This window comes from Ochotona curzoniae, unplaced genomic scaffold (genome assembly GCF_017591425.1).
Source record: "Ochotona curzoniae isolate NIBS_2020 unplaced genomic scaffold, NIBS_Ocur_1.0 contig_2210, whole genome shotgun sequence".
Classification (NCBI taxonomy): Eukaryota; Metazoa; Chordata; class Mammalia; order Lagomorpha; family Ochotonidae; genus Ochotona; species Ochotona curzoniae.
In genome coordinates, this window is record NW_024465369.1 from 36,710,873 (window position 1) to 36,728,178 (window position 17,306).

General features: G+C 44.1%; 1 protein-coding gene across 1 annotated transcript in view; it reads left to right on the forward strand.

Annotated features, from left to right (window-relative positions):
* Nucleotides 1-268: 268 nt before the first annotated feature.
* The window catches only part of MTX2 (metaxin 2), a 71,209-nt gene continuing 54,171 nt past the window's right edge, over nucleotides 269-17,306 (forward strand). The window contains exons 1-2 of the mRNA XM_040971777.1: nucleotides 269-289; nucleotides 516-580. Of these exons, the coding sequence (XP_040827711.1) occupies nucleotides 541-580 (40 nt within the window). The 5' untranslated portion in view covers nucleotides 269-289; nucleotides 516-540. The remainder of the gene's footprint in view (nucleotides 290-515; nucleotides 581-17,306) is intronic.

Genomic DNA, 17,306 nt, shown 5'->3' on the forward strand with positions numbered 1-17,306 from the left:
CAGCCTGGTGGGAGCCAGGGAATTCGCGTGGGACTGAACCTGGGGCTCAGCTGAGTGTCTGGGCAGTGTGAGCTCTCCAAGCCGGATTCCTCAGCTCAACAGGGACGGTACCCTATCATCGGGACGCATCGCTGAGACGATGAAGTCAACCAAATACCTTTTAAAAGGCTACCAAGTGCCTGTGGTCTAGTGGGTGTATAAAAACATTATCGCGGGCTTAGAAATCCACCGCTTACGGGAAAGGGCAGTAAGGACTCCCTAGGCGGGAGCCGCGCCGGGGAGCCCAGCCGTTCCCGCCCCGGACGCGCGGGGCGCGGGGCGGGGCCGGCGGAAGCGCTCGCGCCGCCGCTGTCAGCGGCACCGGAAGTTCCCGGCTGGGCCTGGTGGTAACCTTGGGGGCCTCGCGGCTGCTCCTGGCGCTGCCACCTGAGTGGGCTTTGCGCGTCTTGAGCTTCACCGGGTCAGGCCCGTCAGGCGTCCGGAGCCGCCGACTTTCGGAGGAGGACTCTGAGGAGGACCGCGGAGAGCCGCCCAGCCGACATGTCTCTGGTGGCGGAAGCCTTCGTCTCCCAGATCGCAGGTAGCGCTCGTGGACGGTGGGGGTGGCGGGCGGCGGAGGGGCGTGCTGGGCTGGAAATCCTCCCCTCAGGGCTGGGCCGTGAGGGCTGGTCGCGAGCTCCGAGTGCCAGCTCACGGAGGAGGAAACTGAGGCCAAGGTCAGCTCGCAGTGGCTGGTCGGCTTGCCCTGGGCGGTGCTTCGTCGGCGGGGCTGGGATGCAGCTGAGGGGGGCGTGGCCACGAGGCCTGGGGTCCAGCAGTGGGGCCAGTTTTCAGGTTCTGGGACCCCAAGGTGAGGATTAGGGTTAAGGTGAGGGGCCGGGCGGGGCTACCAAATGTTCTGGATTGGGCAGGTCTTCCAAAGTGCGTTGAAGTGTCTTTAAAACCGACATGTACGTTGAAGAAGGAGTTTCAATTCGATGGACTGAACAGGACTAATGGGAGTAGATTTGTAACACGTTTTCTCTGTTTATTTAGTGAAAGGAGTTCAGTGCTGTTGAGCCAGTGAGGAAAGTAGGTATTCCTAGTTGTATGTAGATGGGTGAACCTTAACTCCGGCGTGGCGTTTTCCACAGGAGGCTGGTAGCAAGAAGCTCATGAGGGTCAAATAGATACCTTAGCAAGAAGAAGGTAGGGTTTGGAGAAGGCAAGTCCAGCATGTGGCCTGACCTTTGCCAACATGTGTTTCATGGCATGACATTTGTGTGTCTATACATTCCTTTCCTTCTTTCCACTGAAATCCGTTGTTTCCTAGGAGAGAAACTCCCCCTAGGTCATCAGCCTCATGAATACAGGATCATGTCCCACTGTACCCTGAGCACCTAGTCAGCTGGTGGATAATCTTGAGGTTTTAAGCAGTGATTGTTTATATTTTACCATGACATAGATTTCACAGTGTATGCTGATGTTCATATACAGCATGCACAGATACGTTTAAAGAGAAAAGGATGAATGTCTTTGAATACATTTAGAATTTTTTCTTGGTGAAACTTAAGGATGTCTAGGAATTTTGTCTGCTGTCTTAGCTGGTTGCAGTATCTGGGATCCTTGGAGGAGGAATATGAAGACGCATAACTCAGTAAATTGATGTAGGAACAGTTCCTAAGTCATAATTCTGTAGGAATGAATTTCACATGGATCAGAGCCAAAATGTATGAAAAGAACAAAAACCAAGTCATAATGGACAAGAGACAGTGTGGGAAGTTATTATAGTAATTTTGGCCAGCAGACGAGGCCCAAGCAAGATCCAGAATCTGAAAGGAAAATATTGGCAAATTTGATCGCAGAACATTTTTAAAAAGCTTTGTATGATAAAAGACACTATTAATACATTTCTGCAGATTGGCAAGGAAAAGACAACTCAACAGAGTAAAAGGGTGTGACCAAACAGTTCATAAAAGGAGAAATGCATGCGGACAGGGAACAGGAGCTCTCTGTTGTTAACAATAAATAGCAATTTTCACACCTTGTTAGATTCTGGCAAAATGAGTATGATAATTACTACCTGCTGGGGAAGGAAAACAACCTCAGATTATTATGTCTGTAATTTATTAATACTGTTTGGGAATTTAATATAGTTATCCTTTGACCCAGAATTTTATGTATAAGGATTTATCTGGAAGAAATTGAAAGACTGATACTTAAATGTACAGTGATTATATAATTTGTATATTTGTAGTGTTGTTATAGCAAAAGAAAAAACACCCAGAAATGCCCGAATGTGTACAGGCTGAGTATCCCTTACCTGAAATGCTTCATCCAAGAAATGTCTCAGATTTCAGCTATTTTCACGTTTTGGAGTGTTTGCACATACACAGATTCTGTGGGGAGTGGACTGAAGACTAAACATAAATCACGTGAAGTGTATCCCATATGAATTTTGATTACAATCCATCACATGAAATCAAGTGTGGAATTTTCCACTTATGGTACATGGAGACTCAAAAGTTTCAGATTAGGAATATTTTGGATTTTGGATTAGAAATACTCAAGGTGTATGAGCTACTGAAGAAGTGCTCCTGCTAAATAAATGGGTTTGAAAACTATAATTTTATTAAAGAAAAACAAGTTATAGAATAATATATGAAGGATCAGCATTATGGCTTAGTGGCTTGTGCCCCTCTGAATGTGATGCTTGAATCCCGTGTGGGTACCAGCTCATGTCATGGCTGTTCCAGTTCTGATTCAGCTCCCTGCTGGTGTCTGAGGAGGGGCACAGAGAACGACCCAAGTGCTTGGGCCCTGCCCCAGTATTGGAGGCCCTGGTGAAGTTCCTGGCTTTGGCTTGGTTCATTGTGGCTGTTGGGGCCACTTGGGGAGTGAACTAGCAGGTGGAAGGTCACTCCCTCTCTGTCTCTCCCTCTCACTATGTACCTCTGAAAAAAAAATCTTAATACTATATGAACCCATTGTTGTTAAGTAAACCCTACATAAATATGGATATGTTACATAGACAAAATTTATAAGAGAATGTCCAACTAGTGTTAAGTAGTAACTTCTTATAGTGGGTAGGTTATTAGTGGAGAATGGAAAAACTATATATATATATATATATATTTAAGATTTATTTTATTTTTATCGCGAAGTCAGGTACACAGAGAAGAGGAGAGAGGGAGGAAGATCTCCCCTCCAATGATTCACTCCCCAAGGACTGCAATGGATGGTGCTGCACCTATCCGAAGCCAGGAGCCAGGAACTTCCTCTTGGTCTCCCACGTGGATACAGGATCCCAAGGCTTTGGGCCGTCCTCAACAACTTTCCCAGGCCACAGGCTTGGAGCTGGACGGGAAGTGGAGCTGCCAGGATTAGAACCGGTGCCCATATGGGATCCCGGTGCATTCAAGGAGAGGGCTTTAGCTGCTAGGCCACCATGCTGGGCCCTAGAAACTATATTCTTGAATTATTCAGATTATTGTAGTGAATATGTTTTACTTTGTAAATTGGTTGTAATTTAAAAAAGATTTTTTAAAGAAATGATAGAAAGTGAGACTACGTTCATAATATACCTGAAATCTTGGTTTGCCTCTGACAGCTGTTCATAGTGCTGTTTCTGGCAGTAATATAGTTGTACTTCTGGCAAAATACAGAAGAGGTTAGAGATATGTATCTACATAGTCCTGTGATTACTTTATAGCTAATTATGAATTTGTTTTTGAGAGCTGCAATTTTTGGCATTGCAGACATTTTGCCTGTTAGTCTTACTGCCAGTGGACATGAGCTGACTGTCCATTATTTGATATTGGAAACATTTCAAGACAGATGGCATGTATTTGTGATATTCTTGAAGGGACTTTCTTGAGAACCCTATTCATAAGGACATCTTTTTGGGAACCTTCTGTAAATTCCTCACATTAAGTAAACCATTGATAGCACTATGTTACCCATGGGTCCTCCACCAAGTTTTACCTCCTTGATAAGAGTTATTGTGTATTTATTGCTCTTACCTTGGTTCAAGGTCTTGTCTTTATTCAGGTGGATTGTTATAGTTGTGTCTGAATTGACTTCCCTGCGTCCAGTCAGGTTTCCTTGCAGCAGATTCTAGATACTGTAAGCCTGTTTAAGTTTTGTTTGTTTTGGTTTTACTTCTGTTTTCCTAAAAGGTTTTAAATAAAGATTTATTTATTAATTTGAAAGGTGAAATGATGGAGAGAAGGGACAGAGGTCTTCCAGCCACTGGTTCACTCCTAAACAGCTGCAATGGCCAGAGCTATGCTGATCTGAAGCCAGGAGCTGGAAGCCTCCTCTGGGTCTACCATGTGAATTCAGGGGCCCAAGCACTTGGGCCGCCTTCCCCTGCTTTCCCAGGTTAGAGGATTGGATTGGAACTGGAGTAGCCGACAAGTGGCCCCTAAGTCTCTGCCCCCTATTTTTCTAGAATGTTGACTTGCCTTCTTTTTTTTTTCTTCCATATTTATTTATTTACATGAAGGTTAGAGCAACAGAGAGGAATGGCAACACTCAGGTAAATCTTCCATCCACTTTTTTCATTCCCCAAATAACTGTAATAGCTGGGGCTAGACCAGGCTGTAACCAGGAGTCTGGAGCTGCTTCTGGGTCTCCCATATGGTTGTCAGGAACCCAGATATTCAGACCAACTTCTACTGCCTTGTTAGGGCTATTAGTAAGGAGTTGGATCAGAAGCAAGATACCTGAGACCTAACTGTCTCAGCTATGATATGGTATGTGGGTGTTTCAAGCAGCAGGCAGCTTAACTTGCTGCCAAAACATCACTTTCCTCTGGTTTTATTGCCTGTTGTAGTTTCCTTTTGTCCATTTAAAAGAGTGAGTGAGGCACGTAACTTAGTTCAAATTTGTATCTCCAGCCTTTTTTCCCATTATGTTTTATCTTACTTATGTGTGTACTTCTTTTTTTTATTAATTTTATTTTTTTTAATAATGATAATACATGGTTGATGAGGGTGGGAAGGGTTGAGGTTTAGGGAAAATTGGGTGAATTCATTGCTTCCAAATTGGCTGTTTCTTCTTGTTGTTTCTGGGGGAAGGGGAGAGACAAAGGGGGAAAACACTCATGACTTTCCACACGTCCCAGTACCCAGGGATGAGAAACTGCCACCTCGTATCAACCCAGAGTCTCAGTGTGTACATATGTCAAGGGTTCTGTCCAAGTGGTTTGGATAGTTCTGAAATGCTGCCAATTTCACTGGTCCGAGGATGATGTCTCCTTCCCGATGTTCATTGATTCCATTCACTGAGACTTTTTGCTGTCATCGTTTGGGGTAGTTGTCCAGTTAGTTCTGTCTTTCTGCTACAGCACCATATGTGCTGCCATATTCTCCTTCTACAACAGGGTCTGTGCCCACTGCTCCACCTTTTTCATTAAGTAGGACACGTTCTTGCAGGTGAGTCCAAGTACCTGGGCCAGGTGTCCCAAGCATCACCAGATCTGCCTCCCCTGGGTCTCACAAATGTGACATTTGCTTAGTAGGTGGGTCCCAGGGCCTGAGACAGGAGACCCAAACCCCCCGGGATCCCCCATCCCTGGCAGCCTCATCTCTTGTCCCTTTACCTGATCACCCTTTCTGTTTTGAGTGTTCATTCTTGGTGCTTGAAATATCTACTATGTTTGGGTAATTTCTGTATGTCTGTTAAGACTCTGAGTATGTTTTAAGTATATCTGATCCCTTTTTTCCCTGTCAAATAAGAAAAGCTTATTGTGGTTAATAATAATAATAATACCACCACCACCCAGTGCAGTGGCTCAGTGGTCAAATCCTTGCCTTGTACATGCTGAGATCCCATATGGGTGCTGGTTTGAGTCCTGGCTGCTCTGCTTCCCATCCAGCTCCCTGCTTGCAGCTTGGGAAAACAGCAGAGGACGGCCCAAAGCCTTGGGACCCAGCACCTGTGTGGGGGACCTGGAAGAAGCTCCTGGCTTCAGCTAAGTTTTGGCTGTTGCAGCCACTTGGAAAGTGAACTAGTGGGTGGAAGATCTTTCTCAATCTCCTTCTCTCTGTTTATCTACCTTTCCAAGAAAAATAAGTCTTAAAAACTAATAAAGGGCTGTTATAGCAAATGAAAACAATCCAGAGAAATGTAATAAAGTATGAATCACCTGAAATCATACTACCCAGATTAAGGTTTTAAAATGCCATGCTCAGCAGGCATTTTGATGCAGTGGGTTAAGCTGTCTCTTGGGATTCTGCATCACGTACTGCAGTGACTGGTTGGAGTACCATGTCTGGTTCCAGTGCTGCTGATGTGCACTGTGGGGGACAGCAGATGTTGGCTAAAGTGCTTGAAGCTCTGTCATCCACTTGCAAATCCAGATGAAGCTCCTGTCTTCTGACTTTAGCCTGGTCCAGCCCTGGCTATTGTGGGATTTGGGGAATGATCCAGGGGATGTAAGATGTCTTTGTTGCTGCCTATTGCTCTGCCTTTCAATTTTAGTATATGTGCTGCCAAAGCCAGCGCTTGCTCTGTCTTTCAAACAGATAAAAATAAATTTTTTTTTGGTGAGTCTAAATTTCTCAAGAAAATTCTTATTTCATATTAAAGGAATATATTCTAATCCTCAGATTTACAACTTTGAGAAACAGGGGCTAGTGTTGAACAGTGTGTTACGCTTTGCACTGGTTTATGCCCCGACTGTTCTGCTTCTGAGCCATCTCCCTGCACATGTGTCCGGAAAAGCAGCAGCTGATGGCCTGAGTGCTGGGGCCTCTGCCATCTGCAGGGGAGGCTCATTGGAATGCTGGTTTCCTGGCTTCAGCTTAAACCAACCTTGAGTGTTGTGTTCAGTTTGAGGGTAGATCGGTCGATAGAAGATCTCACTCTCTTTCTGAAAAATCTGTATTCCAGAAGGAACAATAAATTTCAAGAAAGTAAATAAAAACTCTTTAAACATTTTTATTTTTGATGATGTTTACATAGTTGACTAGGGTGGGAAGGCTGAGGGTTAGGGGAAAGTGGGTGAGAGAATTGTTTCCAAATTTTTTCTACTTCCTCCTATATTGGGAAAGACAGTCGATAAGGGGAGAAGCTGCACCCAGCCTCCCAACCGCGTTAGTACCCGGGGATGGGGAATGGCCACCTGATATTATCCCAGGGTTTGTGATGTGGAGTATGGTCTGAGGGTTCTGTTCAAGTGGTTTCGATAGTTCTGAAATGCTGTTGATCTTGCCGATCCAAGGATGAGGAAATCCTTGTGAGGTCCGTTGGCTGACATAGTCTACCTTAGAGTTTCCGTTTGCCCAGATATTTGCTGTCAGTGTTTGGCTGGGGTAGTTGACCAATTTGTTCTGCCCTCCTTCCTCTGTTATGGTACCAGATGTCCTCTGCAGGCCCAGTGGACTGCCGTATCCTCCATGTGCATCTGGGTATCCATCCACTGCTCCATCTTAGCCTCTGAGGAGGCCCAGCTCTGACATGTTCGCTCCATGGTCAGACCACAGATCCTGTGATTGTCCTCATGATTGGAATCATGAGTCCAGCAGTTCAAATGTGGGGATCCCCAAAGAAACCTCATCTGAAGTGATCCCAGATCTGACTCTAATGTGCTTGCCAGTACAGGTCTGGCTCAGTCCATCATCCACATCAGCCCTTGCACACACTGGTAGTTGCGGGTTGCTGGCTGAGTTCTGACTCAAGCCCCAGCTCTTATGTAAACCAGTGGATGCCGCAGCCCTGCCCACCCTGCCCTCATGTACACTCGGCCCTCATGTACACCACTGGGAGCTGCGGCCTAATCGGAGGGATCCCCGATGACCCCCGCTGTGCCCAGACCTGGTTCCTGTGTTTACCAGTGTGTACAGTAGACTGATCCAGTTGTGTTCCATATCCCATTCAGCTCTTGTATATGTCAATGAGCATAGAAACCTAGCTCAACCAAACCAACCCCACTACCCCGCCCACACACATGCCGGCAGGTGCTATTGCCTGTCTAGCCAGGTCTGCCCCCCGCCCTGGTTCTCATGCTTGTGAGTGGGAGTTGCGACCCGTCAGAGAGGTGTCCACAGTTTCCCTATTGGGCCAAGTCCCAGTCCTGGATCTTGCACTCTCCAGGTAGTTCTACAGTTGATAGGATTTGCCCCCAGTCCCAGTATTTGCCACCTGATGCTGTGGCAAAGCCCAGCCAGCCTGCACTTACTCTGTCTTATGCATGCACCAGTGGGTACAGTGGGTTAGCCCAGCCTGGCTCTCCCTCTAACCCAGTTTACATGCAGGGCAACAGATGTTTTAGCCTTGACTGGCCTGGTCTGCCCCTGATTCCAAATTCTCATGCTCACCAATGGGAACAGTGACCCAGCAGGGGAACCCCCTATAGGCTCCTTACTGGGCTTACCTCCCCTCCCCAAACTCCCAGGTCTCATGTGTGCTGGTGGCTGCTGTAACCCAGTATGGCATGGCCTGCTTCACCTTGGCATTTGCCACTAGGTGTTATAGCCTGGCTCAGCTTGGTCTGCCCCCAGTTTTAGCTCATGTTGGTGGGTGCTGCAGCCTAGCCTAGCCCAGCACTGCCAGCTTCCAGTCCTGGCCCTAATGTGAACTGGCTGGTATTGCTTCTTGACCTGTCTTGTCCTGCACCCTGTACTGCTTCTTAGATCTGCCAGTGGGTGTGATGAACTGGCCCAGCCTGGCCTGCCCCCAGACTTGCCCCATGTGTGAGCTGGAGAATACTGTAACCTGCCCTGGTTTGGGCTGCTCCTAGCCTTGTTTCTTTTGCTCATCTGCAGGGACTGCATCCTTAAAGAATTCCCCAAGCTCCTCTATTAGGTTTCCTCCCAGTGGCAGACCTCACACCCACAGGTTGGTCCTTGGCCCGGACTGACTTAGTCCACCCCCTGTCCTGGCAGGAACAGTGACCTTGCCTGACTGGTACATACTTATTACGGTTCTTTGCTGTTGGGTGCTATAGCAAATACACACCTGGTCCACGCTCAGTAACAACTCTCATGTAGTTCAGCAGGTGCTGAGACATAGCCCACTTGTCCTATACCCACCCTGGCTCTCATGAGCACCAGTGGGTGTTAGAGTCTAGTCCAGTCTGGCACACACCAGACCCAGTTCATACCCATTGCAAGGGGTACTGTAGTCATGTCTGGCCTGAATTGCTGCCCCCATTCCAGCTCTCATGCTCACCAGTGGGAACTGCTGCTTAGCTGAGGCTTCCCCTTAGCTACCCATCCAGGCCTGTTCCCAGCCACAGATCTTATATGTGCCAGTGAAGAGAGCACACTCTTTAAAAAGAAATTTGGGGGTACAGTGTTGTGCTTCAGCGAGTTAAGCTGTTGCCTGCGACTCCAGCATCCCATATGAGTGCTGATTCAATTTCTGGCTGCTTCACTTCTAATCCTGCTCCCTGCTAATGCATCTGGGAAAGCAGTAGAGCATGGGCCAAGGGCTTGAGCTCCTCCTGTCCATGTGGACAACCTGGGTTAAGGTCTTGGGTTCAGCCTGGCCCAGATGTGGCTGTTGTAGCCATTTTGGGGAGTGAACCAGCTGATCGTAGATTTCTGTCTCTTTATCTGTAACTCTGCCTGTCAATTAGATTCTTTTAAAAATGTTGGGGTCCCAGTGCAGTAGTTTAGTGGCTAAGGTCTTTGCCTTGCAGCACTGGGATCCCATATGGGCATCAATTGGTTCATGTCCAGGCTGCTCTGCTCCCCAGCTCGCTCCTTGCTTGTGGCCTGGGAAAGCAGTAGAGGAAAGCCCAAAGTCTTGGGCACCCATGTAGGAGACCTGGAAGAAGCTCCTGGCTTTGGAATGGCTTAGCACTGACCGTTATAGCCACTTGGGGAGTGAACCAATGGACAAAAGATCTTTCTTTCTGTAAATCTGACTTTCCAATAAAAACAAAATAAATCTTTAAAAAAAATGTTGGGAGAAAAAATGGACTAAAATTTAAAAAAAACTTTAATGGACAAAGCACTCTTGTTATTTTCCCCTAGATTTAAAAAGAATCACCATAAATGATGTATTTAATTTAAATGTACACATTTAAGCAAAGGTATATTTGAAAGGCTGAGTATCAGAGAAGGAGAGGGAGTGACAGAGATGCCTTCTGGTCGCTGATTCACCCCCAAGTGGCTGCAACAGCTGTGGCTGTCCAGGGTGAAGTTATGGGCCGAGAACTCTTTCTGGGTGTCCCACATGGGTGGCAGGGTCCTCTAGACTTGGGCTGTGCTCTGCTGGCCTTAGGCAGTCTTTTCAACACTCCGTATAATCTTCCTGTTGGTTAATGTTAAGGTGGCTAATTAAAGACTTTAAATCAGCAAGTCCCTTCAATGTAGCCCCTACATTCTGGTTGGAATAGCAGGGACGTAGATGTTTTTGTGCTATAAAAACACCTCTCTTCTGTTTTCCCATCTTCTGCTAGAGACCTTTGTATCTTAACCTGCAGGGATCCAGTAGAAAGGGATTTCAGCCAAAGTAGTTCAGTAAAGGTGATGAGGCTCAAAGCTATCAGGGTTGTATATGTTTATTCTCTTGTCCTTGTTTTAAAAGTGTTTGTATATGTGCATATATTCAGTGGTTCCTTGGGATAAATTACTTACAATGGAAAGGGCTTTTGAATTGTTTCTTTGGCTTAACATGGAAGAAATAGTAAGTTATGATTTTGAATAAATAAGTTTTTAAAAAGGATTTATTTATTATTGTTTTTTAAAGATTTATTTTTATTATGTTTTATTGGAAAGGCGGATATACAGAGAGGGGAGACAGAGAGGAAGATCTTTCGTCCAATGATTCACTCCCCAAGTGAGCGCAACGGCCGATACTATGCCGATCCGAAGCCAGGAGCCTCTTCCGGGTCTCCCACGCGGGTGCAGGGTCCCAAAGCTTTGGGCCGTCCTCGACTGCTTTCCCGGGCCACAGGCAGGGAGCTGGAAGGGAAGCGGGGCTGCCCATATGGGATCCCGGGTGTGCAAGGTGAGGACCTTAACCACTTGTGCCACCACGCCGGGCCCCAAGGATTTATTTTTTAAAATTTTTATTGGAAAGGCAGATATACAGAGAGGAGGAGACAGAGAGGAAGATCTTCCGTCTGATGAGGCACTCCCCAAGCGGCCACAACGGCTGGAGCTGTGCCAGTCCGAAGCCAGGAGCCTCTTCGGGTCTCCCACATGGGGTCCCAAAGCTTTGGGCCATCCTCCACTGCTTTCCCAGACCACAAGCGGGGAGCTGGATGGGAAGCGGGGCCGCCAGGATTAGAACCAGTGCCCATATGGGATCCTGGCGCTTGCAAGGCGAGGACCTTAACCACTACACCATCGTGTCGGGCCCAATAAATAAGTTTTTAAAAAACATTTTTACCTGTTGTGTAGGTTGAGTGACAGAAAGGAAGGGAGGCGGGAGAGAGGGAGGAAGGATGATAGAGGAACCTTTCCTTGTAAGAGGAAATGGTCTTTGTGGATTTTACCTTTTAGCTTCTTCTATCCCATTACCATTTTGGATAACAGAAAATGCTCAAAGTATTCTTACTTATTTCTGTGTCCTCTTTTTTTGTGAGTTATTCTCCAGTGATTTGCTAGATTTTAAGCACATTGGGTAATTTCATCATATTGTGATTTATTAATTTTTGAAATCAGGACAATTTCCATTCTGTTCTTTATTTAGAAACTCAGTAAATTATATTAAAGATAAAGGATATTTTTAAATATTTCATTTATCTCATCATGGGCATTTGGATACTTAATTATTTAAATTTGTTAATAGCTTTAGTGTAGCAGCAGTAACTAACTTATAGTCTTAGCTAGAAAAGTGGTTTTTCAAGGGCTGCTACAGAAATATCTTGAAATAAAGAATGATAAAAATATTTTCAAAAATTTGTTTTTATTTTTAGTAATAAAGGATTTTCCAGTCTGCCTCTCCTCAGGTGAGTAGTGAGGAATCGTGGAAGTTGGATGATGCAGAAAACAGATTAAAAGCCTTTTGCAAAACAGAGGGGATGAACATGAAAATGATAGTAAAAACAGTTAAACCTACATATCAGAATATTTAATATTGAAACTCACAATACTTAATTGAAATAATACAATGGATTACCTTCTTTTGCTCTTGAAAATGAAGATACTGTGTCGTATTCTGAGGATACTTCAGTATTCAGCGAGGCAACAAAGAGTTATTGAGAAGGTATTGAACTGAATATCACATTTCTTTTCTTATTTTTTTTTATTTCATTTTTTTTGAATATCACATTTCAAAGTGCTGTGAGTTGTTTTGTACTGTGGCACTTCCCGCCTAAGCAAGCATGACATTGGAAGGGCAGGTAGTAGAGCAAAAGAAAGACAAAATAGTTTATACTTCAGCTTAGAGGCAAAGTAAACTGTTGACAACATTGTGGTCTCATTTTATAACACTTAGTTCATAAGTAGGTTGCAAGCTAATTTTTTAAAAAAGATTCATCTGTCTTTGTTGGAGGGGCAGATTCACAGGGAAAAGGAGAGACATTTGTTGGCTCATTCCCCCAACTGGCCGCAATGGCTGGAGCTGAGCTGATCTGAAGCCATGAGCTAGGAGCTTCTGGGTGTAGGGTCCCAGGTCTTTGGGCTATCCTCAACTGCTTTCCCAAGCCACAAGCAGGGAGCTAGATGGGAAGCGTGACTACCTGGATATGAATTGGTGTCCATGTGGGATCCTGGTGCTTTCAAGGCAAGGACCTTAGCTGCTAGGCTATTGCACCAGGCCCCCAGAAACCAAATTCTTAAGACATTGTCCTGTTATCTTTTGAAAACTTTGGTTTGACACTAGGATCCTTTGAAAAAACATGTGTTTTGATTTTGAAATAGTCCCTTATTGGGCTGTCTTGTGAGTTTTAATTTTCGTGTATACAATTACATGGTTTCTAGTTTTGAACTTAAAGAGTTTGGTGGTGATATCTCATGACATTTGTTGGTCATATTTTTTGTGAAGACTTTTGAGTCATGAATATTAACTCAAGTCTTCCATAGCTGAGTGAAAATTAAAAGCAAACCCCATTAGACTTTCTTAACAGTTATCAGATATTTTTTTGAACTTCCTAAGTGGTTGGTATCAGATGGACTGAAGATATCAAATAGAGATGAAATATTGAGAATTCAGGCTCCTCATTTTTTGTTCAGAGACAGAAGTTATAATATTCGGTAAAATCTGGCTAGAGACATTTATATGTAGAATAGAAGTCTGGCTTGCCAGTAAGAGAAATGCATGCTTTAATTTTTTATTGCTTTGTAAATGATCCTTTATTCTTGAACACTTTTCCTATTTTTGTATGCTCTATAAATGAATCATGGCTTTGGACTTTTTTACATCAGTAATAAAAGTGAAATTTGATTGGTTAGTAATAAAGAAGATTCTTTTCATAAAAACCATCATGACAATTCCCATTTTGTCATGACAATTCCCATTAACTGTGTTGGCAAAATAGAAGCCATAAAATGCATTTCATTGTGCTTATACACTTAGCTGTGTTTTTTGTGCTGATTCTATATTTTTATCTTTAAGATTGTTTTATTAGCCAAAGAATTTTCTTCATAGCTTAACTTTTAAAGTTTTAAAAATATTTATTTGCTTTTATTTTGAAGAGTCAGAGAGAGAGAGAGAGAGAGATATCTTTCATTTGATAGTTCACTCCCCAAATGGCCACAATGACTAGAATTGGACCAGCCCAAAGGCAAGAGCCAAGAGCTTTTCCCAGGCTCCCCCTGTGAGTGCAGAGGCCTGAACGCTTGGACTGGGGCTGTCTTCTGCCATCTTCCCAGATAATGCAGTAGGAGCTGGGTTGAACGTGGAACAGCTGGGACTCAAATTGGTGTCTGCAGGTGGAAGCTTAGATTGCTGTGTGCATTGCTGGCCCTAACCTTTAGATTTAAAAAAATTTTTTTGATGTCTTTATTTATCCTGCTGGCTGTGTGACTGTAGTATTCAGCTACTGTAGTAGCCCACCCCACATCATGTTTCATAACTAGGTAAGCCCAGACTTTTTTATGAATAAATTATGTAATTTATTTAACATCATTACTATAGGGTTGGTAATTTTGGTAGCTAACTCTTGGTATTAGTCTTGTTTATGAGAAGATGTTTTGGCATTATAATTTTAAGTAATGTTTCTTATGAATTTAGAAAATATTACGTTAAAAAGTAACATGAAGTTCCTTTATTTTCACTAGATTCTATTATTTTTATTTTATTTTTTATTTTTTTAAGATTTGTTTTATTTTTATTGGAAAGTCAAATATACAGAGAGGAGGAGAGACCGAGAGGAAGATCTTCCCTCTGATGATTTGCTCCCCAAGCAGCTGCAACAGCCAGAGCTGTGCTGATCCAAAACCAGGAGCCAGGAGCCTCCTCCAGATCTCCCATGTGGGTATAGGGTCCCAAAGCTTTGGGCTGTCCTCAGCTGCTTTTCCAGACCACAGGCAGGGAGCTGGATGGGAAGTAGGGCTGCCAGGAAAAGAACTGGCACCTGTATGGGATCATGGGTGCATGCAAGGCGAAGACTTTAGCTACTAACCTACTGTGCCAAGCCCTAGATTCCATTATTTTTAATTTTTGCTGTTCATTAATTTAAGATTCTAAACTTAGGGCTTGTGCCTTGATAAAGTAGGCTAAGCTTCTGCCTGCAGCTCTGACATTTGGGTGCCAATTCAAGTCCTGGATGCTTCACTTCTGATCTAGCTACTGCTTATGACCTCAGAAAGCAGCAGAGGATGGCCCAAGTCCTGGGGCTGTTGCACCAACATGAAAGACCAGAGGAAGACTCCTGGATCCAACTATAATGGCCATTTGGGAAGTGAATCTCTTGTTCTTTGTTTCTCCCTCTCCCTGTAACTCTCTAACTTTCAAATATAAAATAAAATAAATCTTAAAAAGAAAGAAAAAACAGAATCTGCTGTAGTTAGCAAGGTATAATATTAGAGATGCAGAAGGTTCTTTTGAGCCAATTTGAAGTATCTTTGGGAATTAACTAGTCACACTGATTAGAACTCTCTATAATTAGTGAGGCCTGTGCCTGGTGCAATGGCCTAGTGGTTAAATTCTTGGCTTGCATGTGCTAGGATCTCATATGAGCACTGGTTTGTGTCCTGGCTGTGCCACTTCCCATCCAGGTCCCTGTTGGTGGCTTGGGAGAGCAGTGGAGGATGGCCTAAGGTCTTGGGACCCTGCACCGCATAGGGGATCCAGAGGAGGCTCCGGGTTCCTGGCTTCGGGTTGGCTCAGCTCTGGCCATTGTGTCCACCTGGGGAGTGAGCCAGTGGATGGGGGTCTTTTTCTCTGTGTCCCCTTCTCTCTGTAGCTCTATCTTTCCAATAAAAATAAATGAATCTTAAAACAAAAACAAACTAGTGTAGCCTGCCGGACGTCGCTTTTCTGTCCAAACATACATGTGTATACCTATTATCTTTTTTCTCTCTTTTTGAAAAAGTTATTTATTTGAACAAATTGGAGAGAGAAGAGGAGACAGATCTTTAATAGGCTGGTTTACTCTCCAGGAGGCTGCAACAGCTAGGGCTGGGTCAGGCTGAAACCAGGAACCAAGAACTTGATTTTTATCTGGGTCTGCCATGTGTGTATATGGTGCCAGATGTGGAGCGTCTTCCTTTGCTCTCCCAGGCCATTAGCAGGGAGCTGGATTGGAGGTGTAGTTGAGGGACATGAACTGTCCATGTGGGTTGCTGGTGTCTTGTGGCTTTACCTGGTTCCGTCCTTTTTCTCCAAAGGCTTTTTTATGGAAAAGTTGAGGGTATTGGGAAGACGTGTGTGTGTGTGTGTGTGTGTGTGTGAGAGAGAGAGAGAGAGAGAGAGAGAGAGAGAGAGAGAGAGAGAAACACTTTCCCATCAGCTGGTTCACTCCCCAAATGCCTGCAACGTGTTGAACTAGGCTGTGTTGAAGCCAGGTGCAGGAATTCAGTTCAGGACCTCCCTGTAGGTGGCAGGTCACCAACTACTTGAACCGTTTTTGCTACCTCCTGGGTTGTGCATTAATGGAATTAGCTGGAATTGACAGGGCCAGGACTTGAACTCAGGCATTTTGATATGAAAAGTGTGTGTCCCAAGCATCATCGTAACTGCTAGATCAACTGCTCGCCAAAAGCTCATGGATTTTTGTTGTATATTCTGGAGGTGAGTTTGGTGAGCATAACTGGCTAGGGAACCATTGAAGGATTTGGAGGTAAAATGAATTCTTGAGTTTGCGTTGTTTAATTTACTACCTATGGTTAAGTTAGGTCAGTTTTTTTAAAAAGTGTAATTTATTTGAGAGATTGATTGATTGAATGATTGATTGATTGATTGATTGATCTTCTATCTGCTGGTTCATGCTCTAAATGACTTCAACAGCTATGACTGGGCCAGGCCAAAGTCTGGAGTCAGGAACTCCGTCTGATTCTTTGACATGAATGGCGAGAGCCCCAGAACTTGAGCCATCTCCATTGCTTTTGCAGGTGCATTAACAGGGCACTGGATGGGAAATGGGGCAGCCAGAATTTGAGCATTTTCAGAGTTATAGCAGTATTTTGTGGGCGTATTATTCAGGCTTTAGATATCTAGACAGGAGACTGTATTTCCTCCAACCCCCCCCCCCAATTCCTCTGTCCCGGGTTAAACCCCTTTTATAGGATATATACTTTTTTTTAAATATGTACTTGATTTGTGCTAGGTGCTTGGGTACAAAAATGAGTAAAACAGTTCTTGCCCTTGATGTACTTACATTCTTGAGCAAGACAGACAAATCTGTTGTAATGATACTCTCAGCATGAAGGGGTCTGTCCTATCAAAGAAATCTGCCTGGAGATGGCTAGTTTAGGAGGGCTTGCTGAGCGTTTGACCTCCCTTTGCTCAAGCTGAGTCCGAGAGGCTGGTTTTAGATTTGGTGTTGGTAAACATCTCAACTCCTCCCTACCATTCACTTTGCAGCTGTCATGCTTCTAATTATTTTTTGGATGTGATTCAGATTTCATCTTTTCTTATGAATTTGTTCTTATTTTACTGTGGCATATTTATTTGAGTGTTTATGTAATGCTATACACACTTTTGGCTCAGTAGTAGTTACTGATTAAATGTATTCTGTCAACTAGGGACTGTATAGGACACTTACAGTTAGTTCTTTCAACAGTCTTATAATTAATATTTCTTCCTTTTACCCTGAGATATTTGAGGCAAAAAGTTAAGCAACTTGTCTACAAGCAGTTAAACACTAAGTTGTAGAAAATCTCTGTGTTGTTCCTGGCTCACGTATATTCACTAATTGTTAATGGTTTTATGTGTCTCAGTTATCCTTTCTACTTAAATAATTAGATCCTAGCAGGCAATGA